The sequence below is a fragment of the Cupressus sempervirens genome, chromosome 8 (assembly GCF_028749045.1).
Source record: "Cupressus sempervirens isolate cs-2001-9-10 chromosome 8, ASM2874904v1, whole genome shotgun sequence".
Classification (NCBI taxonomy): Eukaryota; Viridiplantae; Streptophyta; class Pinopsida; order Cupressales; family Cupressaceae; genus Cupressus; species Cupressus sempervirens.
The window spans coordinates 767,257,814-767,285,016 of NC_143125.1; the positions used below are offsets into that span (position 1 = coordinate 767,257,814).

The 27,203-nt window shown below is 36.1% G+C and overlaps 1 protein-coding gene across 6 annotated transcripts in view; it reads left to right on the forward strand.

Annotated features, from left to right (window-relative positions):
- LOC149544673 (acyl-CoA thioesterase II) overlaps nucleotides 1–27,203 on the forward strand; it is a 313,792-nt gene that overhangs the window by 108,583 nt on the left and 178,006 nt on the right. For all 6 annotated transcript variants that reach the window (XR_016355064.1, XM_089795239.1, XM_089795241.1 and 3 more), the window contains exon 8: nucleotides 13,278–13,365. Coding sequence is in view for 5 of the 6 variants with exons in the window: in XM_089795239.1 (XP_089651365.1) it covers nucleotides 13,278–13,365 (88 nt within the window). In the remaining variant the exon portion in view is untranslated. The remainder of the gene's footprint in view (nucleotides 1–13,277; nucleotides 13,366–27,203) is intronic.

Sequence of the window (27,203 nt, forward strand, 5' to 3'; positions counted from 1 at the left end):
CTAATTACATGCAATGTGCCGGGTTGTAAGGCCTTCCTGGTTACGGCCAAATACAAAGCAAGTAAAAAGTTCTGCAAGATCTCTCAAGATTAAATCCAAACCCTAGCTAGTCCAGAACCTCACTCTGGTAGAAACCACGAAGGAAGATCTCAACTTGTGCTCGCAAGCCCACCAAGCAATCTCCTTGTTTTCCAAGCCACAGCTACTAGCTCTTCTCCAAATTCGCTCTTCCTAGCTCTTCTACTTCTCCATGATGGATGATTAATGCCTAAAGACTCCCCCCCCAACCCCTACTTATACCAATCTAAGCCACAAGTCGGCCTAGAACAAAATTTAAATACAAATACATAAATTAAATGCCACAAGTCAGCCTTCTACAACAATTAAATTCCCAAAATTGATGTCTTAGTAAAATTGCGATATCTCCTAGCTCCGAATGAATTAGAACTCGAGCTTTGAACCATAGGTAGAAATCTAGGCCCTCTTCAATCTGAAATTTTCATCCTTTAACTCATTGTGGAAAATTAGTTATACAGCCTGAAATAGACACCAAATTCCTAGATCATGCCGAGCAACCAAAGACCATGTCGAGCTCCATAGACCATGCCAAGTTCCAAAGACCATGCCGAGCAACCAAAGACCATGGCGAGCTTCCAAACCATGCCAAGCTCCTTAGACTATGCTGAGTTCCATAGACCATGCCGAGCTCCCAAGACCATGCCGAGCTCCATAACCCTTAACCAAAATCCCTCTCAAACATGCAGGATTGCAAGCAAACCCAAGATGCTCCTGCATCAGAGCAACTTCCACATAACTACCTGTTGTGTGGTTTTCACACCACCGCCCTACTGCAAATGGGCACCCCGTCTTTTTGCTTGAGCAAGTAGGAGTCGTCCTAGGTAGTTTTAGTTGGCAACATTTTCAAGTCTCCAAGTTAGAAGGCAAGTTTGAGCAATTTTGTCTTATTGGTAATAATATTTTTTCATTGTTTGTTCGAGGGTATTGATGTCCTTTTGAGGTACTTTCATAGCCTAAGTTCTTGTAGAAGGGTAGAGATTTAGTCTAAGTGGGAAAGGTTTACATGCTTGGGAGTTAGGAGAATGATTGCGAGCAAATTTGGAAAGTGGTTGAGATCATGTGATCATAGGATTTCCCTAGTGGAAGTCCTTAAGGGCCCATTTGGTAGTTGGAATTAGAATAAAATTGGCATTCGGAATTCTAAATATTTCCTAATCCATTGTTTGGGTCTGCATTTTACCCCCAAAACAAGAATTTCAAATTCCTTCAAAATACTTGTTATTTGGAATTCTCGTTTTAATTCCCATTTTAAATCCCATTTTTTGAGAATGAGGATTTCAACTAAAGTAAAATTTAATTGGGTTTGACATCCGGATGCCCATTTGGGGGCACCTTTTTTTGCACAAATTTTTCAAATTAAAATTTTTTGAAAATTGTATAGATGAACATGCTGCTTTTTCTATTGAAGGCAGGAACAGAAGATTTAAAAGCCCATACATTATAATAAATACGATTTTTTTTTTTAATATCACTGTCATGGTTAGTGCTGGATCCCTTATGATAAATGGTGTATATGGATGTATTTGTGTTTAATAAAAACATTGGATATATTTCTTTTGCAAATAGAATGCATGAAGTTTTGTTCAGAAATATTTTGAAAAATCTATACACATTCAGCTCCTCAAGCTATTTGTTGTTACAATAAAAGATATTATATGCAAAGTAAAAGAGTCAGGAATATTTATTTCTTTATTATCAAGCATTCTTTACACTTGAAATCTCTACTTCATTCACAATCACCCCCCTTTGATTTTGTATATATTTGAACTCATTTATGTTGCAGGTAGCATAGTAGGGTAGGGTGTAAGTGTGGTTATAATTAAGTCATGGGTAACCGTAACATTGATCTTGCAAGCATGCATATGAGTGAGGTTGGGCGGATATCAGTATTATTGGCTGTAGTAGTGATATTTATTGTATTCATTGTGCTTGATTCATGGAAAGCATTCACAAGGAAAGAACATTGGGTTCCTTCCAATTTTCTAGTATTGAGCACTTTAATAATCCAGCTGCTTAGCTTACTAAGTGGAAAGAGTGCATTGCCTAATTAGTTCCTGTAAAGAGTATTGTTGTTTGATTGTGTTGATTAGATGGAAAAGAAAAGATCGGTTTTTCCAATCAATTGCGTGTGATTGGCTGTCCATGCCAGAACATTGTTTGGAAATCTTGTTGCCATTTGAATTTGGGACCTTCCTACATTCATAAGCTATAGCTGGATGATAATATTTTGCATGTTATTTTGGCTAGTATTCCAATTCCAGAATGTGCAACCAAACGGAGGAAATCTATATTCTCACAATGAGTTCTTGGTCAACCAAACAGTCCCAAATTGAATTCCCTAATCATAATCTGGATTCCAAATTCCAGAATCCCAAAGCCAGCATTCTGAATGCCAATTCTTAATTTATATTCCAGCAACCAAACGGGCCTTAAACTCCAGGATTTCCACCACCTGTCATCTCTCCCCAAAACCCTCAAGATTTCACTCTGCAACTTGGTTGTGAGGGATTTCTAGTAAAGAAACAAATTGATTGATGCAATGTTAAAACGATGAAGAGAAGAAAAAATGGTAATTGTCCTAAAGATAACTATTGCATTCATGTGTAGTGGAAATCCTTAGACTAGAGGATTCCCATAGTGGAAATCTTCTCTCCTCATCAACTCAAAATTGATTCAAATTCTTTGAGAATAAGTAAAATAATTAGCATAAGGGTGTGATGCGACAAGTTTTGAGAGTCTCAGTGGCAAAATCATATTTGGTGGAAATCCCTTGAGTCGAGGATTCCCACCGTGGAAACTGTCTCTCTAGAGGATTCTCACCTTGAAAATAAGTAAAAGAATTAGCATAAAGGTGCGAAGCGAGAAGTTTTGAGAGTCTCAGTGGTAGAATCATGTTTGGTGGAAATCCCTTGACTTGAGGATTCTCATTGCGGAAATCCTTTCTCTAGAGGATTTTCACCACATTAATTCTCCCAAGGCCAAAATTACATAACCTTCTGAGGCATTGAAAATCCAGTGTATGGCATGAACTTAACAAAGCATAAAATTGTCAAGGAAGGTTGAAATGAGATGAGTTTTAAGGCAGAGAGGTGCAAAATCATGTTTCGTGGAAATCCTCTGACCAAGGGGTTCCCACTATGGAAATCCTCTCTCTAGAGGATTCACACCACGTTAATCCTCTAAAACCAAAATTTCCCCTTTTTTTACTTTGTGCCAAAATTGACTCCAAGCAAGTGTTAGAGGTAAAGGATGCTATGTTGGAAGTGAAATTGATGAGAAACTATGAAGTTTTGGAATGATGGAAGGAAATGAAGTGCTAAGTAAATTTGGTAGAAATCCTTTGACAAGAGGATTCCCATCGTGGAAATCCTCTAAGTTGAGGATTCCCACCGTGGAAATCGTTTCAGCTGAGGATTTCCATGAATGGAATCCTCCAATGTCAAGAATTTCACCACTCTATTTTATAATTTGAAACAAGAGTTGGGGATGAAGTATGTAACTTGAGAAAAGATTTAATGATAAGAAGAGGAAAGTTCAAAACTATTGGAGGAAAAGGATAAATCAGGTTTGGAGGATTTCCACCACAATGATCCTATCAAACCAAAATTTCCCCCTTTTTTTACTTTGTGCCAAAATTGACTTTGAGCAAGTTTTAGAGGTGAAGAATGATGGGTTGAGGTGAAATTGATTGATAATAAGATAAGTGTCGGAAATTGTTGAAGGGGAGGCGAAATCATGTTTGCTGGAAATCTTTTGCCTAGAGGATTCCAACTATGGATATCCTCTCTCCAAAGGATTCCCACCACAATAATCCTCCCAACTTGGAATTCCCCAGTTTTCCTCTATCATTATTTTCCTCATGCAAAACGAAATTCAAATCAAATGTGCAAATTGAATAGTTGTAGAAGAAAGGGATTTCAATGCTAAGTGATTGAAATTGGAATGATTTTTTATTGTGCTTGGTGGAAATCCTCTGACTAGAGGATTCCCACTATGTACATCCTCTTGCCTTTGGATTTCCACCCAAGAAATGTTTCTTCTAAGCCTCTAGAAATACCCAAGACATTGATCATTTCAAGAAGATAGAAAGGCTGTCTTGAATAAGAGAAATCCATTTTGTTCGCTATTAATGTGAATTTATTTTCATATTTCTATTGTGAACTTAATGAAGCTTTCCCTTTTCAAGGCCAAAGATGGAGATGATGTCAAGGTAGATAAGATAATAGTATTAATGTCCAACAACAAACCGCATGGGTTTATGGGACTGAGCATACAAACAAAAGAGTCAACCAAAGTAGGAGTACCAAACGGTGATTGAGAAGAAGAACAAAACAAGACACAAGACCTGAAAAACCAAGGTAAGGACCAAGGATGAATTTGAGACTTCAAGAGGAGAATCACGTATTCTACAAGAAGATGGCTCACGCTCGAGGACTCAAGTGAGAAGGAAAGATTCACGTTCAAGCTATCAACTTGCAAATTGAAATTGAAATCAAGAGGAAATTTAGGAAAGCACAAAAGATCGATCTACATGAGGACATATTCAAGGAGAATCGAGAAAGATCAAGTTCACATGTTCACGAAGATGCAAGTGATTCAAGTCAATTCCATGACAAAATTCTAAAGGATGGAGAAAATCTCAACTGTTGAGAGATACTTTTTAACAATGGAGCAAGAAATATTTGCAATTTTAACGAACACTTTCTACAAGCCAAGACTCCAAGCACAAGATAAGGATGATGAGGTGGCAATTGTTTGTCACCAATTAGAAAATTTCATTTCCAGTATAGTTTATCAAAACATGTCAATTGTCCTATTTTCTCATTGGTTGGAAAAATCATTGTAATTTGCTTATCAGCCAATGAATTGGTGCTTTCATGTAATTGGTTGTAAATTATTATGGAAAAACAATGAATGTGTTATTAAACATAGATCATAAATGATCTATATGTACAAGTATACACAAAAAATGTTTCTATAACAAAACAAAGAGAGAATTGAAGAGAAAGAGAAAGTTTCCATATTGAACAGAGAGAGAATATGGAAACATAGAAGAGTGACCAAGAAATAGAATTAAATATATAAAAAAGAGAAAAAAAAATAGAGAGATTTTACTCTAATACCCTCCCTTAATGGTCAGTCTAACTCAAAAACAAAACAAAAAAATTGCAAGGGAATACACTTTGTATGTTCTAGAAAATTGGTTTGTGGTAGAAAATCGTTGACTGGCTTCCAAGCGGAGATTGGTGAGAGATGCTTCCAAGCGAAGATTGGTCAGAGATGCCATGACACATTTTTTATGCAAAAAAACATGAATATTTGAAAAGATATGAACTTTGAGGTAGATTGATGGAAGACCAAGAAAAGATTAAAAAACACCTAGAAGAGAGCTTAAAAAAGCTAGAAAGAATATGAAATTAGTATCTAAATCTGCTGGCTCAAAAATCGAGGCACCAAAAATGATGCACCCAAAAAAACAGATACCGACTCATTTGAGGTTTGCAAAAGCCCATTAAAAATCCGCAAAAAGTTATCAAAATGACAAATAATTTGAGAGTTTCATAGGAACCCTAGCCGTTTTTGCAAAAAAACAAGAATCTATAGATTTGACTGTAAAAATGGTGGAAAAAGAAATGTTGTTGGACGAAAATTAGAGACAGAGGGTTTAAAACACCATAGGTGTAGTCCTTGACAGAAGATGTGCGGTAAAAGACATGTCGAAAATGCCCAAAAAAGGCCACAAATTTGCAGAAAAATAGGCTCACAAAAAAAATGTCAAATGCAAAGCCCAAAAATGCCAAAAAAACTAGTTGTGTTTTAGAGGAACCTGGTTGTGTGGGCATGGAAAAGGCAGCTGACGCACGAGTTGCAAGAGAAAAGTTGTAGAGAGAAAAATATACAGAAACCCTAGAGGAATTTTAGAAAATATTTGTTCGAACAAGTTTTTGAACACACCCAGGCAAAGGATGTCGAAAATCTTGAGTCTAAAATTTCATGAAGAAATGAAGGATTTTCAAAACCTATTTCAAAATGTAACTGAGAAAATTTCAAGAATTAAATTATTATTTTTTGAAAAAAAGCTCCGATACCATATTATGGTAAAATAAAGAATGTGTTATTAAACAAGGATCATAAATGATCTATATATGCAAGTATACACAAGAATGTTTTTATAATGAACAAAGAGAGAAATAGAAACATTGTAAAGAGAGAAAGAGAAAGTTTCCATATTGAATAGAGAGAGAATATGGAAACATAAAAGACGAGTGACCATTAGAAATATAAGTAAATCTATGGAAGAGAGAGAAACAGAAAAAGAGAGATTTAACTTAAATATAAATTGGCATCCCTAAATAGGGTTTGTTGGAAGAAATTTCAGCCCTTAACTTGGATTGATCTGGACCCTTCATTGTAATGGATCTGCTGAAAAAGCCAAAGCCTTCTCACTTGTAATTCATTAGCTTAGGAGATTGGAGGTAGTAGAGAGCTAGGGGATTAGAGTAGGTTAGTTAAGGGAGAGACTTGATGAAATTGTTGCTTTATTGCTTGTCAAAGTAATTGATAATTCATTGTTGGTTCTTTATGGTGAATTACTTAATATTGCTTTAAAATGTGTTGCATTGTTTTCTCAATCTTTCACTTGAAGTAGATTTCTTTGCATGTTGAAGTAGTTTAGTTGAATGAAAGTTGTGTATGTTTATTTCTTTGACTCGAATAAATTTGGGCCACTAGCCTCTTATTGATGGTAGGAATGCCTTGTGTGTTAAGCCTATGGTTGAATGCATTTAACTTCAATTGATGTTCAATGTTTAGTTTACATCCATTTGATGGGGTTGGAGAGGAGATTGTGATTTGAAAACCATTCGAGTGTTCCTTAGAGGCTTGCGCTAACTAGGTGGAGCTGTTGATGAGATTACATCTAGTAGAGTCCAAATCATCCATGATTTCTTGCATTCGCAGTTAGGAGTAGAAGTTAGCCAATTTAAGTTTGGGTTGAAGTGGAAAGTTTTGAAGATGAAACTTATGTTTTCATTGCACATGATAGAGCCAAATCTTTAAAAGTGCAAAAGTTGATATCCGTTGAATGAATAGCATAAGACCGTTTGTGATAACAAGCATATCACATCATAAAACTGAGTGAAGTCCACAATTAAGAAGTCATTTAATGATCTTACTTTGCAAGCTTAACATGATGGATGACCTTATATCAAGAAATGATTGATTGGTTGGTGTTTCTCCTTGAAATGTTAAGTATTTGATTTTGCATTTTGTAGTGGAACAACACTTACATGAACACTACCTCAGCCAAAAAATGCAGTTAGCGTTATTATATACTATCGACTAGAGTGGAAAGGCATTCTGACAGGGGAAAGGTACCTCTTGAACCATCTTGCAAAAGTGGCCCACATCTAACTAATAATGTAAAATACCGGTAGCCTAATTGAACTTAAGCCTATACCAACATCCCTATCTCACTGTAGGGAAAGCTTGTGGAACTAAGGTTTTCTTCCTCTTGTTACTAGCTATGTTCTTTAGTTTGCTGAAGCGTACTTGATAATATAATTTTAGAGGTCCGTCTTTTTACTCATTTTCATAAGGAATAATAACATATTCAGTCAAAAATGAGATTCATTTATTTGTATTATGTAGTGGCAAAATACATTGGAAATCAATTTTCTTCCTCGCTATATAGAGGAGAGGCATTTGATGTGTGTAGAGAAATTTTCTTCCATTGTTTGTGTTCAATTTTCTTTTTGTTTGGTAAAAGGCTAATGCTCTATTTTTATTATATTTCAAAATAAATTTACAATTTTACCCTGTTCAAAGTGTAGGCACTGTGGGAAAAGCAACAGGTTTGGAAAATCCCTTGTGTAGTTTGACACGTAAGTCCCGTTTCAAAGTACAAATGGTCCATATAAATCATGGGGACTTTAGAAGGCATTCCTTCTAATTACAAATATACATATGTTGCCAAGGGTTTTAAAAGATTAGGCATCTGAAAGATGTTTAAAGGTACATTTGCCCATTGAAACCATGGTCTTAAGAAGGCATTTGTAATAACCTTGACTAGATTATAGCTTTAACAACAACAACTTGTAACAAAGTCAAGAGTTTGGGAATTTGTCAAACACTTGGCAATCATACTCCAATATCTGCCAGTACTATTCAATATATATATGCAATTTCCTCTAGACTGAACTAATCAATGATTTATGTATCTCCAGTAAAAATCTGCTTGATAAATTACGATTCTAGAAATGATGAACCAAGAACAATATACCATTCACTTTCTATGCTCAGTAAAAGTTTGGAGATTTCAATTAACAATGAGAGCTAATGATAAGTTGGAATGCTAATACAATAATCAATTTCAAATTATAATGAGGAACACATTGTTTTCGTAGTCCAAATCTGCAGTGAAACTGTAAATACCAAAACCCCGACAACAATGACGCCAAATCTAGAAATGCAGCTTCAAATCTCACAATGACAATCAACTTCTTTGCAGCAGTATAAGTGATCAATACCAGGCCCTAGTAACACCAAAAGGAATGACAATCTCCAATGCCCAGCAGCACATGTAATACATAGTAATTAATTCTATCAATTTCTCCCAACTCCTCAATGTCAACAGCATATACAGAAAGAAGAATCAGATTTTCAGCTTTGAACAAGTCTCAGAATTTAATCCACAACACCTCAGCTGTGAATTACAAGCCACTTCTCAACATCAAAACCCTTATACCTCAGCAAGGGCATCTAAATTCAGAACCTCAGAAAAGGGCACAGAGACAACATAAGTAAATAAATATTCAAGCATGCTTTTCCCAATGAAATGAGCTCATATTTATAATGCCTTGTTAACAAAAGTTTCCAAAAGAACTCAACTTCAAAAACTGTGAAAGTTTCCCAAAAGAATTCAGCTCTTGAAACTTTCCAAGATAACATCACTTTAAGTATTCATTATTGGCTTAGGCATATAATAAATGGCCCCTTCCAATGATGATTGAACCCTCAACTTAAGTGAAATTATAAAGTTAAATCATAACTTTATAATAAGCCATTTAATGATTAATAATAACTTGGGCACAAAAAATTTAATAACTCCCAAAATACTCATCATTTAAATGTGCCGTTTGAAATAGGAGTCACACCTATTATTTCTCCATGTGACCAAATGCACTTTCCAAAAATAGAAAGGGTCCATCTCAATCAACACCCAACTTACCATGAATACTAAGTATTCAAAACTAAGTCCAAACAAAGTACAATCTGAGCCAAACGAAGACCAACCTGTAGCTTGCTGAATTATGGAGAAGATAAGGTCCTCCCAAGCCAAGCTAATGCATCCAAAGATTCTCTATCCACAATAATTAGACTACGAGGATCGCAATAATAAGCTAATCCTGAAAAAATTGGGGACATTACAGTCCTCTCTCCCCAAGATGGCTTGTCCTCAAGCAATTCGACAACAGAATGAACTCTAACCTCCACTTGGATCCCAAATGAAGAAGTACGTGACAGTCATGTCAACTATGAACCAACTGTATATCACTAACATTGTCAGGATCAACAACATATCCTGCAACATAGTACTTAGAACCTTTGCTAATGATGTAGAAGTTAGGATATTACTAGAAGAAGACTCCATAGGAAATCTCAGCATACGCCTCTTCTTGGTCACCACCCACATAATATATACTAGACTGGAGTCCTAATCATCACTAACAAGTCATGTCAACTATGAACCAACTGTATATCACTAACATTGTCAGGATCAACAACATATCCTGCAACATAGTACTTAGAACCTTTGCTAATGATGTAGAAGTTAGGATATTACTAGAAGAAGACTCCATAGGAAATCTCAGCATACGCCTCTTCTTGGTCACCACCCACATAATATATACTGGATTGGAGTCCTAATCATCACTAACAATCCTTGAAAAAGACATAGTTTCTAGAGAGCTATATGCACTCATGCCAGCTGGATCAACAATAGGTGTAGGCACGTCAAAACTTGTGGACACAGGAACATCACCAACTGCTACAACAAATAACTGGACCAAATTTGCAGATGGTGAAAAATGAGTCCAACTCCACTTAGGTGAGTGATTGACACCAACTTCAAACATCAGATTGTCATAATACAATGTTGCATCGATGTCGAACGTAGGATTGTCCACGAAGTGAGCCTCACCACTGTGCTGATCTGAACTATAACATGACTCTGTTATGACATTACTCACCCCATCATCAATGATATGTGTACTATCTGCAATACACACTTGAATATCTAAGGTATTGCTGCTAAGTACCTTACTAGATGGCTCATCTATCACAAAATTAGTTGTAGATATGACAATATCATCGTGCACGCTTACCTCCACTGCCACTACATTGCCATCAAATGCACAATCTTGGAAACTTGTGTCAACAACTATATCATCTAACTCAACGTCACATGAAGTGCCATTACATTCCACCTCTACTGTGTCCAACTCATGTGGTGTCTCATAAGAAATGTCCCACACATCTGTAGCCACTACTGTATCATCCAATTTTGCTCTTCGAAAAAACAATATCACGCTTTGCTCAATTCTCGGATTTGAAATCAATTGGGTCATCCGTTTGTGATTTTGATTCAGCTCATTCACTAGCACATCCAACTATTTCACAATACCCCGTATCTCAAATTCTCCATTCCTAGGTGGTAAAGTACACCCTCTGCGGGTGTAATAGCTACCTGGAATAAACCTCCTGTCTATCTCCATGGGTTTTGAATACCAGTCACCAAACCAAATGTTGGTACCCTCTGAAGAGAACACTGAACATAATAACAAGTGAGCCCAAATTCCTGCATGTTGGCAGGAAACTACTTTGATACCACTATAATAACCCTGACTAGATTATAACTTTAACAACACCAATTCTTGACAAATTCAAGAGTTTCACAATTTGTCAAACACTTGGCAAGCATACTCCAATATCTGCGAGCACTGCTGAATATATATGTAATTTCCTCTAGACTGAACTAATCAATGATATATGTATTTCCAATAAAAATCTGCTAGATAAGTTATGGTTCTACAAATGATGAACCAAGATCAATTTACCATTCACTTTCTATGCTTAGTGAAAGTCTGTAAATTTTAATTAACAATGATAGCTAACGATAACTTGGAATGCTAAATTCAATGATCAATTTCAAATTATAATGAAGAACCTATAGTCTTCGCAGTCCAAATCTGCAGTGAAACTGAAAATACCAAAACCCCAGCAACAGTGACAGAAAATCTAGAAATGCAGCGCCAAATTTCATAGTGACAATCACCTTCTTTGCAGCAGTATAGGTGATCAATAGCAGGCCTTAGTAACGCCAAAATGAATGACAATCTCCAATGTCCAGCAGCAGATGTAATACACTGTAATTAATTCTACCAATTTCTCCCAAGTCCTCAACGTCAACAGCATATACAGAAAGAAGACTCAGATTTTCAGCCTTGAACGAGTCTCATAATTTAATCCACAATACTTCAGCTAGTAGATCACTTCTCAGCCATAGAGAATACAGTAGAGAAGATTCAACTAATATCCCAAAATATAGTTAAATCACTATACTTCAGCAGTGATACAAACAATTCTCATAAACTAATTCACAATACCTCAGTTGTGAATTATAAGCCATTTCTCAGCATCAAAACCTTTATACCTCAGCAGGGGCATCTATATTTGGAACCTCAAAAAAAGCCACAGAGGCAGTAGAAGCAAATAAATATTCAAGCATGCTTTTTCTAGTGAAATGATTTATTATGCCTTGTTGACAAAAGTTTCCAAGAGAACTCAACTTCAAAAATTGTGAAAGTTTCCCCAAAAAACTCAGTTCTTGAAACTTTCCAACACAACATCATTTTAAATATTTAACACTTGGCTTAGGCATATGATAAATGACCCCTTCCAATGATGACTCAACCCAACTTAAGTGAAATTATAAAGTTAAATTATAACTTTATAATAAGCCATTTAATGATTAATAATAATTTGGCCACTAAAAATATAATAACTCTTAAAATAGTCATCATTTAAATATGCTTTCTGAATAGGAGTCACACGTTCTCCATGTGACCAAATTCACTTTACAAAAATAGAAAGGGTCCATTTGAATCAACGCCCAACTTATCAGAAATAGTAAGTACACAAAACTAAGTCCAAATGAAGTCCAATCTAAGCCAAACGAAGACCAACCTGTAGCTTACGGAATTGTGGAGAAGATAAGACCCTCCCAGGCCAAGCCACTGCCTTTGAAGATCCTCTATCCACAATAATTAGCCCACGAGAATCACAATACTAGGCTAATCCTTAAAACTGTGATACTGACAAAAATGAGGACATTACAACATTCCTTCTTTAACAATACCACTTCAATACATGATTTGATGATTCAATTTTTTTGTATTGAATGACGATTCCGGGTTTTCTTCTTGATTCTTTCTTGGTTGAGATTTGAATCAGTTTTATTAATAAAATATTATAGCGGCTTGCCCACTTTTGCCTTTAAAAAAAAAAGAAAACAATACCACTTCAATACACAACCTCTGATTAGTAGGTTTATATGATCTTCCTTCCTTGCAAAACTTTTGTAATTCAAAGTTGTCTTTTGTTACGAGCTTCTATTCTTACATCCAAAGCTACACACTTATGATAAAGGGTTAGCGTGATAAAGTGCTCTTATATAAAATAAATATTAATTCTAACATTGGGAGGTTACTTTAAGGCATGGGATATGGGTTTAATGTTGTCATATTGAAGCTACCTCTTAGATCTTTAAGGTAATTGTAAATATCAAGTTGAGAAATATTTAATTTTCAATAGAAAACCATTGTTTGTGTTTAATTACTCTTGTTATAAGCTATCTTATTTTGGCTGAAATGCACTTGGTAGCATAATTTTAGAGGGTTAGGGACTTCTTGTTCTCTCATTTGCATAAGGAATGATAAATTATTCAATCTAAGGATACTGTAAATAAACAAGATTCATTTAATTGTATCATGTGATGGTAGAATACATTGGAACGCAAGTTTCTACCTTGCTTGATTTAAAGGAAGGACATATTAGCTGTAGAAATATAGATAACTAAGAACTCTTGCCCTTTGCTCTTTCATGAAAAAGAAACTTCAAAAAAAATGCTTACAATGCAGGCACTTGCTGCAGCAAGCAAATCTGTGGATCCACTCAAGCTTGCTCATAGTCTGCATTCTTATTTTATCCGGACTGGAGATATAAAATGTAAGTTTATTTTCTTCCTTCTTCATTAGTAACTGCAAAAAGTCCTCTTGAAAAGATCTGTGGATCCAGTTATACTTGCTCATGGTCTGCATTCATATTTTACTTGGACTTAGAAGTACTGCAAATAAATTCATATTATATTCAGACTGGACACATATAGTGCAAGTGTATTTTCTTTCTTCTTCATTAATAAGTGCAAATAAATCATTTTGTGGGTACCGCATGTCTATTGCATTGGTTGCTTGGTGGATGGGTTGCCTGGCAACTTGTCAAAATGCTCTGAATCAGTGGGATCCTTTGTTGTTTCTAGCATAGCTTGCAATGTTAAGGACTATTTTGGAGTTGCTATATTGAAAATACAACTTATTTTATTGGTTAAGTTTATCACGAGGGTTGATAGAACTTTAGTAAGCTAGAGTCAATAGTATAGATGAATGGGAATCAGTTCACTTGCAACTTTTTCATAGCAGAACTTCAAGGAAAATTTGAAGAGGATATTTGTGTGTTAGAGCAGCAAAAGAACAAAATATATATCTTGAAATTTATTTCAAGAGGAAATTACACATTATACATGTGTATATGATGGAGGTCTTCTGAAATTACATCATGGAGCTAATCTTTAGAGTTTAGATGCTTGCGGATGAACATTTGAATCAGCATTTCAGAAATAATGCCAACTTTGAAATTTTCTATTAATTGCAAAGTGTGGAGTGATGAATGCTAATGATGAAAAGTGAAGGAAATACCTGATTGACTTGATAATGCACAATTTCATTTCGTAGGAAGCAAAAAATCGATCCAAAGGAATTTGTTCAATTTTACAGGTCAATTTTTAATTTCTCATCACCTGGTCAGCTTTGCAAAGGATGCCATTTCTTAAAAATTTATGGCTTACTCACATTTTTTATATTATATTATTATGGTATTCGTGAATGGAACAATTGGGATTCAATAATATGTTATAGGATTCCAATTAATATCAGTGACAAATCAAAGAAAATATCATACGTGCGACTTTTATTTAGGACTCTTACAAATAAGGAATGTTTGACTTGCTAAACATGGTGGATTGAAAAATGGCTCAAGATTGGCTTGTAACTTTCCAGTACAAATGCCATTGGTTAACTGTTCACGGAAACACAAATGATTTTCATTAGAAGAGGAACTTCTAAAAATTAAATTTCAATGGTACAAACTAGTATATGTTGAAGATTGTAGCTGCGACAGAGATCTTTATCTCTGATTTTATCAGAGAGAAATTTGTTTGTTATGACCGTCATGGTCATCTTCAGCTGAAAGAGATATTTGCGATCAAATTTAAGTTATTATTTTATGTAAAAGGACATGTGTCATATGTCATGCGAAGAGTCATGTGTATGGAAATAATAAGTGTTGAATATGTGGAAATAAGAAGGGTCTTATTTTTGGGACTCAAGAGACCTTCATGTGATAGATGAAGAACCTTATGTAATCTATTTATATGATTGCTTGGTATATTGTAAATCAATCATGTGGAAACTTATGTACTTGAACTTTTATGATCAATATAATGATATTTTGTTGTGTGGCTGGGTTTTTGCTTTCATTTTAGGAGGGTTTCCCCAAGGTAATTCTGGTGGGTATTGTTTCAGTTTTTGGCTCTTTCTTATTGCTGTTTATCTTCATTGATTTTTGGGCTTAAAACATAACATTATAGAATGTATAGGTTGAAACGAGGAAGGTTCTTTTAGTCTTCGTATTTGTTAGTACTAGTGGAAGACAATTTACACTGATAAATTTACACTTAAATTAGTAAGTCCATTAGGAATTAAACAATTGATCAACAAAAGACAAATTGAAGGGTGCCATGAATTTGTCAGCAATCTAAAACATTGTTGCGAAGTTGGGAATGACCCACAATTGATTGCAACCTAGTCTCTAGTTGTGGCAATTTAAAGTACTTGTTCAATTTGTGTTCGATATTGATTTTACCAGCAGAAAACCAGTGAAAAATCTTATTTTATGCAATAAATTGCAAGTAAATGTAATAACCTTTGTAATAATACTCGACTGGTTGAAGCTCGATCAAATATCAATCCCCTCATAATTCAATGCTTTGACATTTTGTCAAACACTTCATAGTAATATTCTGACAGTGTCAATGGGTTGTTTCTTGGTTTTGCAACTTTTGAATTTTAATAAATTAATTATATAATAAATACTGAAATTAAGAGCACCAATATAATTTCTAGCATTGCCCAGAAATAATAACAATAGTAACTTCAATTTCTGCAAATTAAATTGATGAAAATAACTGTAATGAATTTATTCTGAAATTCAAATTTGCATGTAAGGAACCTGTTGATTTGCTAGTATGGAAATATAATTGCAATATATTTGTCCAGACTCAATGTGCAGCTACAGCACACCACCACCAACTCACCCCAGCATCCATGATGGCCTTCCAATCCTGATCGCAGTCCTCCTGAATCCAATGCAGTGCCTTTAATCAGTTTTCAGGTCCTCTGTAACATGCCGCAGGCCTTTAAAACTCTCCTCTAGAATGAAAAACGCAGGCCTCTATGTTTATCGAAGCCCTCTACAATCGACTGCTGGCTTCTCAATATGAAACGTGAGCCTAAGTTGGACACAGGTTTTGTCAAGTAACAACACAGGTCTGCAAATGTAAATGCAGACCCAAAATTGGAGATTACAGGGCCTCCAGATTAGTCCGCAGGTCTGTAATTTAGTTACAGACTTCCGATGACCTGAATCACTGCTCAATTTCCAGCACTGATATTGAGAATTCTAGACAGTAGAGGACAGAAGAAGACTGAACCACAATGGCGCCCAAATTTGATAGTTTTCCAATGCCAAATGAGAGAATATTGTTGCCAGTCCTCAATGACAATTATACCAGATTCACAGTTGCAATTTATAATCAGTTTCTCAGTACCATAATATCTCCCAACCTCACTGTAAACAGAAATTGGAGATAACAAACCATTTCCAGAATTCCACAACCAACACAATTTCTAAATTGCAGTTGTAAATCACTACCAGTTTGCCTAGATACAGTAGCAACAAAAGGGAAAAAAATTCTCTAAATGAATTCACAATACCCATCTGTGAATTTCAAGCATCAACTTATCTCAATTCTCCAGATCAAATTCTTATACATCAGCAAGGGATTGGAAATCAGACAATTTAGAAAACCCTTCACAAAGACCAATAAAAATCAACAGACAATTGAGATGCTTTTCTCATCAAATGGGCTCATATTTATAACCTCTAAATGGCACAAGTTTCCCAAACGTACCTCCACTTAAGAAGCTTCTTTCTTAACTCCACTTAAGAACATCAAATGCTTCTCCTATTCTATTATTCAGTCCCATGATGAATTTCCTCACTTTCAGGTTCCTATTTTGTTGGTATGGCGGTGCATACTTCAGTAATGTAATGTCCTCTTTTTAGCATTCATAGCATGATGTTGTCATTAGCCTATTTCCCCACGGTCCCGTAGGCTAAACAGGACATTAAAGGGACTTAGAAGCCATTTGGCCTAGATAGTTTCAGTTGCAGGTCCTTCTGAGGGGTTTTGAGGCAACTTTGGGCATACTTACTATTTATAGTAAGTCATCTTGGACATGGTCGGACATCCAGGGGCAGCGGTATGTCGATGGTAATTGTTTCAAATCGACAAGAAGACTTGTTTATCACTGATAAGATTTGTTATGCATTGATAAAGCTATTTTATAAACTTAAATTTATATATTTAACTTTATTAATGCATAGACTATAGTTTGTGGGAAATATTTAAATTAAAAAGAGTCCCTTTTATTTTATAACACATTGGAGACATAAGTTACATAAAGGGAGTTATGTTTTATCCGACATTGAGAAAACGAAGGATGGAGCTCTTGTGAGAACACTATAAAAGAAATCGAAGAGCATCTTTTAAGCATGCTTGGAAATATCAAAAAAATTGGAAAATTTTTTGGAGATTATGTTTCAATAGTTTGGAGGATGAAATCCCTTCAAGCTAGAAATCTTGACGCCATTGAAAGATATGGTCTTGAGATTCAACATAGTAGCAGTCCGAAAAAGCGGAATTGAAAAAGCAGGTTGAAAAAGCGGTACGAAAAAGCAGTCCGAAAAAAGCGGAACCGAAAAAGAAGGCTGAAAAAGCGGGTACGAAAAAGCAGTCCGAAAAAGCAAAACCGAAAGAAGCAGGCCGAAAAAGCAGTTTGAAAAAATCAAAGCAGAAGGGGCAGCATAGAAGGAAATTATTACAGCCATCTACAACCAGGTTCTTTTGTTAGTATTGTTTTTTAGGGTGTTATAAGCTTTCAGCTGTAAGTGTGCATTATACCAGCATTATCATTTGGTAATCCATGTAAATGCCAAAGTCTTGGCCATATTTCATGAGCATTGTAATTTTCATTGCAATTAAGAAGATAATAGTTGCTGGTGTCATTTAAGCAATTTAATATCATTATTTATCAGCTAGTTAGTTTGCATACCAACTGTTTGTAAAAATGCCAGTTGGCTGCAGGTGTTCATTTCTCATGCTTAGATCATATATATGCACTGAATATTGTCAAAATCAGGAGCACACTCATGTTAGGTCATTGTATAGTCCATCGTAGTCTTCTAGCACAAGATTCTTATTGATGCAAATTGAAGAAAAGGTCATTTGAAGCTAGCTGAAATACTATATCAGTCATACGTTCCTTGCATGTGAATTGTTTGATGAAATTCCTTGAGCTTTCATCAGCATTTTTTTGAGAGTCGATTTGAGGAGGGTCATTACAGTGGTATCAGAGCTTGCTTGCAAAGTGTTTGACGAAATGTCAAACAACTGAAGTATAAAGATTTTTGGTGTTTGAAGAAGTTATAACCTATTGGGGTTATTACAGTGGTATCAGAGCGGTTTCCTGCCATCCTATGGAGGTCTTATTGGGAATTTGAATTAGCCAGATAGAGAGAAAAATGTTTGACAAAATGAATGCCAGTCCAGATCAGGGAAAGGAAAGATTCTTACAGTTATTAGATACCTTAGCACAGGGACAGCGATCAGCAGAGCAGAGAGCACAAGAACAGAGTCAGAGATTGGAGCTTATGATGCAGATGATGGCTCGTCAAATGGGGTTGAATGCTAACGTAGGTGGAGGAAATAATTAGAATGGTAATAATCAGAATGGTAACAATCAGAATGGGAATAATCAGGATGGGACACATAATAGAGGTGAACAAGTTGGGAACAATTTCGGTCATGCACCCCAGCAATCTAGGACAGTGAGTTCGAGGCCCATTATTCCCACATTTCCTCCTAGAGCTCCAGAGCAGCTTGTACCAGAGCCCCAAATCACTGATATACAGGACCAGCTGAGGAGAGATTGGGAAGCCGGAGGTCCAGATTTTACTGCTGCAATTACCTTTAGGGAGTATATAGATGTGCGGATGAAGCATATGCCACGTGGACATGACAGGAACCAGAGCTATGAGCTACGAGAGAAAGTAGGGAAACTTCAGTTACCATATTACGATGGCTCAGGGAAGTCTAGAGCAAGAGCTTGGGTTCAAAGGCTTGACACATACTTTCAAATGAACCCTATGCCTGAGGAAGAAGCTATTAAGTATGCAGCAATTCACCTGGATGGGTTAGCACACGAGTGGTGGCATCATGGTATGGTCACTATGGGTCATGCACACATTACCTTATATGTGGAGTTTAAGGACAGACTGATTGAACGTTTTGATAGGCCTAAGGATCATACCTTCCCTATGACAGGCAGAAACTTGTATGAGGAGTTTAATAGACATGCTGATTCGATACAGGGAGACATTAACACATCTTCAGGTAATGGTTTATCTGCATCATCTGCACAAGTAGAAGGGGTTACAGACGTCGTGCAGGATGAGCCAGAAGGTGATATCACAGGCACACCGGATTGTGCAATTGACACAGATAGTGATTCCAGTACAATTGGGCTGGATGAAGTTATAGCAGTTGAGGATACTGTCATGTTTGAGGATAGTACAATTGATCTTAAAGTGAGCATTCAGGACTTTGCAGAAAGTGAGTATCAGGCACAGTTGGATGCTTCTTCACATGAGATAGAGGCTAGTAGCTCTTTACTTGGTTTGGCATGCCAGCTGAAGACAAGGGACAAGAATATTGTGACGACTTTATCTCATCATGACAAGATACATGGATTGATTGAGAATCACATTTGGATGATTCAATTGCAGGGGAGACAAAAAGTAGTCACAACAGGTTCTTGTGACGACTTACAACAGATCAAGGAAGGCATGGAGGCAATGAAGTTAAGTTACATACACCTACTTTCAGATCGCAATCATATCCTTAATCTTGCAAGGATCTATTTAGATGCAGTGAAGAAGGTGGAGAAGGAGGTTGACCAGTTTTTTCATGAGTTGGAGGATACTCGGAATTCCTTGGTGTGTACTCAGTTGGCTCTCTAGGATTCTGAGAGACATGTGGACGAGTGTTGTCTTGAGGTGAGTTCAGTTTGGGAGTTAGCGCATATAGCAGGGACTCAGTTTCCTTTTACAGTTGGGTCACATATTGATGATGATATGAGTACGTCTAGCATTCACAGTTCGAATTCAGAGACTGTAGACAGGTGTGTGAAGTCAGTTGGTATTGTTCACATTACTCAGGTGAGAAGTTTACTTGAATTGCCAGTTGGTTTCCGTTCATGGATTAGATGTTGGGATCCTTATATTAGTACTTGGGATCATTTTGACCGGAGATATTTATCATTCTTTGGTAGTAGTATCTATTGCACCATCATGGACTTGATTAGTAGCTTGCTAGGTGTAGTTCTCATCCATGCCAGTAGCTTGTTCGATGCTGGATTTAGTTTTTACACACCTGTGTTGGGCATTGTTCATATATCCAGTCGACCATTCTTGTTGGAATGGGTTAATGATCTCTTAGATATGACAGAGTTTACAGAAGAGTCCCAGGATCTGAGTATTACAGATGATAGCTATTCTAAGGTTACTCCTTTGGACAGTGTACCGGGGATAGAGTATAGGAGTGCGACCAGTCAGCACAATCATGTGTCTATTCAACAGAGAGTTTGCGAGCGAGACATTTCTATCGCTTGCGAGCATTTCGATGCTACTTGTTAGTTGTTAGCAGTTTATGGATGGGGTTCTCCTGCTAGTGATGAGCAGGGAGGCAATTATCTTTCCTTGACAGAGATCCACTCTTTATGGGAGGCTATCTGGATTCTGAGACAGAATTATATGCAGTTGGTAGCCGATAGAGATTATCTTATGGAGTGGGGCAGTACAGCATATGACGCATTATTGGTCAAGGAAGATGAGGTGAGTAAGCTTACTTAGCAGCTTGAGGTGACTTCTGAGTTTCTTGAGAGTACACAATTGGCTTTCGAGGAGTCACAGTTTCATTTAGCTGAGGTGACCATGGAGTTGGAACGACTTCAGTCTTTACCAGATTCTGTACAGTTACTGACCATGGTGTCTGGTGATTCGAGGATGTCCATGGTCGAGGTTGATAGAGGCAGTGGAGATGAGGATATATCTATCCATGACACTAGTATTGGCATATTTGGTCTGTTTCCACTGAGGCAGGTTCAGTTGAGTTGGGCGCTGCAGCTGAGCATTGTGGTATGTTTGACTTGGAGGGCACAAAGACTAGTGATGTTGTTGTTGATTCTGCACTCTGGGCTATATCATCCTCTGACTTAGCTGATGATCAGTCAGAGTTGGTTGTATCACGTCTGCAGGATGAGTCTTTGACTGAGATTGGTTCTTTTTACCGGCATTATACTGTAGGATATGTTCATCGATTTGCTTTTGATCCATGTGTTGAGGAGTTGATGGCAGACAGGTTTGGTCTGGGATCTCGTTTTTGCTATCTACCGTGTAATGACTATTCACCATCAGCAGTGCATGGGTGTTATGGTTATGAGACAGTGACCGATGATTTGCAGAGTTGTGATAATTGCAGTAGGTGTGCAATGTGTGGATTCGTTGTATTTGGTGTAGTTTCATGCAGGAGTATTCATTGTTCTTGCATAATTGTATTGTACATTCCACATAGGCTAGTGGGATGTGTTGATGGTATTTACTATGTTGGCAGTTTGGGTTATCTACTCTACTTGGGTTCTGATATTTCGAGAGCTTGTTTCTCATGGGTTCCTGACTTTGGAGTTTGGGTGAGTTGTATTCGCCAATTTGATTATGGATTCCTTTTGGTTAATTTTCAGAGGTTGTTGCAGGAGCCTATGTTGATTGACAGCAGTATAGTTCATGACTACATTTGGGATCCAAGTGGATTGATTGGGTTGTTGTTCGACCATTGCTTGGGGACAAGCAATTTTGCGAAGGGCGGACTGTAAGGTCCCCTCTTTAGCATTCATAGCATGATTTTGTCATTAGCCTATTTCCCCACGGTCCCGTAGGCTAAATAAGACATTAAAGGGACTTAGAGGCCATTTGGCCTAGATAGTTTCAATTGCAGGTCCTTCTGAGGGGATTTGAGGCAACTTTGGGCATACTTACTATTTATAGTAAGTCATCTTGGACATGGTCGGACATCCAGGGGTAGCGATATGTCGATGGTAATTATTTAAAATCAACAAGAAGACTTGTTTATAACTGATAAGATTTGTTATGCATTGATAAAGCTATTTTATAAAGTTAAATTTAAATATTTAACTTTATTAATGTATAGTCTATAGTTTGTGGGAAATATTTAAATTAAAAAAAGTCCCTTTTATTTTATAACACATTGGAGACATAAGTTACATAAAGGGAGTTATGTTTTATGCCACATTGAGAAAACGAAAGATGGAGCTCTTGTGAGAACACTATAAAAGAAATAGAAGAGCTTCTTTTAAGCATGTTTGAAAATATCAAAGAAATTGGGAAATTTTTTGGAGATTATGTCTCAATAGTTTGGAGGACGAAATCCCTTCAAGCTGGAAATTTTGATGCCATTGAAAGATATGATCTTGAGATTCAACATAGTAGCAGTCCGAAAAAGCGGAACTGAAAAAGCAGGCTGAAAAAGCGGGTACGAAAAAGCAGTCCGAAAAAAGCAGAACCGAAAAAGCAGGCTGAAAAAGCGGGTACGAAAAAGTAGTCCGAAAAAGCAAAACCGAAAAAAGCAGGCCGAAAAAGCAGTTCGAAAAAAGCAAAGCAGAAGGGGCAGCATAGAAGGAAATTATTACAACCATCTACAACCAGGTTCTTTTGTTAGTATTGTTTTTTAGGGTGTTATAAGCTTTCAGCTGTAAGTGTGCATTATACCAGCATTATCATTTGGTAATCCATGTAAATGCCAAAGTCTTGGCCATATTTCATGAGCATTGTAATTTTCATTGCAATTAAGAAGATAATAGTTGCTGGTGTCATTTAAGCAATTTAATATCATTATTTATCAGCTAGTTAGTTTGCATACCAACTGTTTGTAAAAATGCCAGTTGGCTGTAGGTGTTCATTTCTCATGCTTAGATCATATATATGCACTGAATATTGTCAAAATTAGTAGCACCCTCATGTTAGGTCATTGTGTAGTCCATCGTAGTCTTCTAGCACAAAATTCTTATTGATGCAAATTGAAGAAAAAGTCATTTGAAGCTAGCTGAAATACTATATCAGTCATGCATCCCTTGCATGTGAATTGTTTGATGAAATTCCTTGAGCTTTCATCAGCATTTTTGAGAGCAGATTTGAGTAGGGCTATTACAAGTAATTGGGTGAATTTCTCCCAGTACTTGTGTACAGTCATATCTCCTTGCTTAAGATCTTGGAAATCCAAGAACTTTTGGTCATAAAAGGTTTGGGGTAACCAGTGACTCCTAAAAATGGTTACAAATTTTTTCCAGGTAATCTCAGTGGTTTTAATGTTTAGCTCAACCTTGGTGTTTCCCCACCATGTAGCAACTTCTCCAGTAAAGTGATATATTCCCCAAATTGCTTTTGAGGGTTCTGAAAAGTTCTTAATTTCAAAGTATTGCTCCATTTTGGTTAACCAAGCCTCTACATCTTCTCTAGATTTAGAGCCATCAAATTTGGGTGTTTTGATCTTCTTAATGTCTATAGACAGATCAGTCACTATTTCTTGTTTATTTTGTTTTTCAGTTTGAGTGGGTGAAGGTTGAGAGGTTTTCTTGTTGTGTTCAAAGACTTCGGTTTCTGTTCTGGGAGGAGGAGAGAATTGCATTTCTTCTTGGTTTTGCCCCATCTGGGCTGCCATTTCATTCATTCTTTTTTTCATATTATCCAACTTCAGTTGCGTTTCTTGCAAAATCTGAAGTAATAAATCAGTGGATGTTTTTGTGTTATTTTCATGGACCATGTCATGACTTGTAATGTTCTCATTGCTGCTCGTTTTGTTTGTTTACTGGTTTAACCTAGAAATTGGAAGATTATTATGTCAATTTTTTGTTTATATATATATATATATATATATATATATATATATATAGCATGCCTTCAATAAATTAAAAGAGTTTGCAAGTGGATATAACACATGAATAAACCAATTTGTTTAATCAACGTTAATACTTCCGTGCTGCATTTATAGTAGCCTTTATTTAAAAAAATATCCTCTTCAGAGGATGTTTACAGTATGGAATCTAAATTTTGCTTCTTAGCATTCAATTCACATTCAGATTTGTACATATCCCTCACCATCCAAGATCTATGGAAGTGCATAAGAGAATTGTCCTGACGAGTGTTTCAGTTTTGAATTAGTTTGTTTCTATATGCTGCTTTACTAGCAGGTGTCCACCTGACTCTTTCCTTCTTCATTCGTTGCAAAGCCTTTTTTAGGGTTTCATTGTCTTGAGGCATGGAACAAGTGTAATTGAGGTTGACATGTTCTTAATCAAGTACAAGAAGATGGGATGTCGTGTCTTATTGCGAGGTGTTTTACGTACTTGCATCCTGTACATTTATTATAATAATTTTCAGGTTTACTAGAAAGTAGTGTGCCTTAGGCTCAGTGTCGAATCCAACGCTTTGATACCATATGTAACAAATGGATTTTCATAACAAAATAAAGGTGATCTAGAAAGAGTTCTCATCAACTAATTATTGAAACAGAATATGTTGAATTCCTTCTCATGAGACATTAACTGATTTTAACTGCTAACGATTATTTGAGATAACAAAACCAAACTGAAATAACTATAATAACGTTCAATTGAAATAATTGTAATAACGATTAACTGAAATAACTGTAATAACAATCAACTGAAATAACTATAACAATGATCAATGAAATAACTGAAATAATGATTTTCTATCTTTACTTGAATACACAAGTAAAGTAAATGCATAACATGAAATAGAAAGAGGAACATACAAGAAGTAACTAGTGAGTCTTATATTGGTTGTGCAAGCCTCAACTTTCGGTAAGAGGAGAAACATTGGCCTAGGCTTTATCTTCCAACCTCGGATGATATTCATCCCCACACAATCTATTGAATAGAAAGACCCTCCCTACCCCAGGATCAAGCTTGGGATACTTTAATCCAGCCACTTGAGCATTCCGGTGTTTAGAATGTCCGCACAATTATGGATGGACATGTCTGAATAACTGACACTATTGACATCAAGTGATCATCGATGACAAACATGCCTTTAACGACCTTTGCCAAGGTTTTCGGATGGGTTCAATGATCCGATCACCACCGCTCGACTTGACAATAGAGGAATAGTAAGTATGAACATGCATGAGCTATTAAATGATTTAAAATAATTTAGATATGTCATGTCTGCCTTTTATTTCCATGTTATTGAAAATTTCCATCTCAACTCTTCACTTTTTCCATGGCTATATAGCCGGTGAATCCCAAGTGTTCGAAACTCAGAGCAATCGGCTCGGTTGGTTGATTCTCAACTTGATATAAGAACATTACATGTTTTCAACATATCACATATTTGTGACCTGAGAAAGATAATGTTTGCAAAATAAATACCATGACATTCAGCAGTAAAATAAAGATGTGAAATCATATCATGAATAACTGGTATTCACCTATCATGAGAAGTTCTGACTTAGGAGGAACTATCTGATGATATCAAACAAGGATGATGTATGACATTTCAAGAATCTGTAGCTTATTATTGTAAATACAATGTAGTGATATCTGATAAAAAGAATATAATATAAATTGATTGGATATGGTAAGTCAACCACATAACCTGGTATGTTTAGAAGTATTGGAGCCTTTGCTAGATGCTAATATTCAATTCCTTCATGGAATTAACTTCAGGCGTAGCTCTCTTTGTGATTACCAATCATGTCTTCAGCAAAATATTAATGAAATGACAAAATTGTTGCAAGGAAAAATGTAGAGAGTTATGGGGTGGAATAATGCAGAGATATCAGGTGGAATAAGGCAAAGTTATCGGGTGGAATAATGATGCTCATGGTCTCTCACAGCTTCATAATATAAAGAAGTATTTGAAACCTTTTGGCTTCCAAGAAGCCGTAATGTCCAAGAAGCCGTAATGTAAAAGAAAGAACTTGGCTTCTTGAACACCAATATTTCAAATGTGCTTTATCGGTTACTAGCGAGAATTTGAATAAATATGGAAAAAGATTTGAAGGTTATAAATCAAGGGTAATTACAATAAATTTATCTAGTTGTATGTAGATGTATTTATGAGGTGGCACCATATTATTTATTTTATAAAAATAATCTTAATGTGGTCACCTTTATTCCTTTATCTATGTGCACGTACATAAATATACATTATAGTGATATGGTGGAAATGTCAATCAAAAACCATTTGAGGTACCCATTATTTTTAATTAAAATTTTATGTTTTAAATGTTTATTTTAAAGCTCATGCGGGTCCATCGATTGTATCCTGATGTTCAAGTCGCTAGATCCATACCAAGACAATTAAAGGTCATACCTGTCAACCCTATAATTGGACTAAGCTAGTATCCTATTCCGTTGATCCTGTTTTGCAATGCTTCTCCCTTTCATCTTCTCTTGCAATCACTTGTGCAACATTTTCCACGGTAATAATAAGTTCTATGATAAATCCATATTAACATTTAATGTAGATAAGGAATTTAATTATGAACCATAATTCCGAAATCAAGCAACTGCTAATCATCACATGACAAACAATGGATAACAACCATCATCATAAAATAATTAACATAATGAATACGACGGATATAGTTAACCACTCTTTTCACATGATTATGAAAGAAAATCCATTCAATTCAACAACTATAAATAATTAGGTCAAAATTTGGGATGTAACAGTTGTGGTTAGCTGCAGGGCCATATGCATGACCGATTGTGATTAAATTTTATATTAAGTGAAAGAAGCAACTCGTCATTCTTTCTTTATCTTTTATATCCTTTTGCATCATTGCATGCGTCAATTCATTGTGAAGGTGAGTGTTTTCACTTTCATTTCTCTTTCCTGTATAGTCTATTGTTGTCATTTTTATTTTGATGTATTTTTTAAGATGCCTTTGAAGCTTGCAAAAATTTTGTACTGAGAAAATTCATTGTATCTTACTCTTCTCTTTGCTCTGTGAAATCCTTGTGTGTTGTTTCATTGTCGAGAGAATGGGTGAGTAAGTGGCTCGTCAATCACGAAAGTCAACCTGAGCACATGAAGCGTCAGGATATTGTGTACGTGTAGTCTGTATTATATCTCACTAGACATGCTTGTGTTGAAGGTCGCAGACAAGGTGTGACAGTAGGAGTTAGGGGAGAGTCACAAGCAATGGGAAGATTGGGGTATCGGGAGTCATTTGGTTTTATATACATTCAATGGATATAGTGGAATCTTAGTATGTGAAGACTATCAATGGA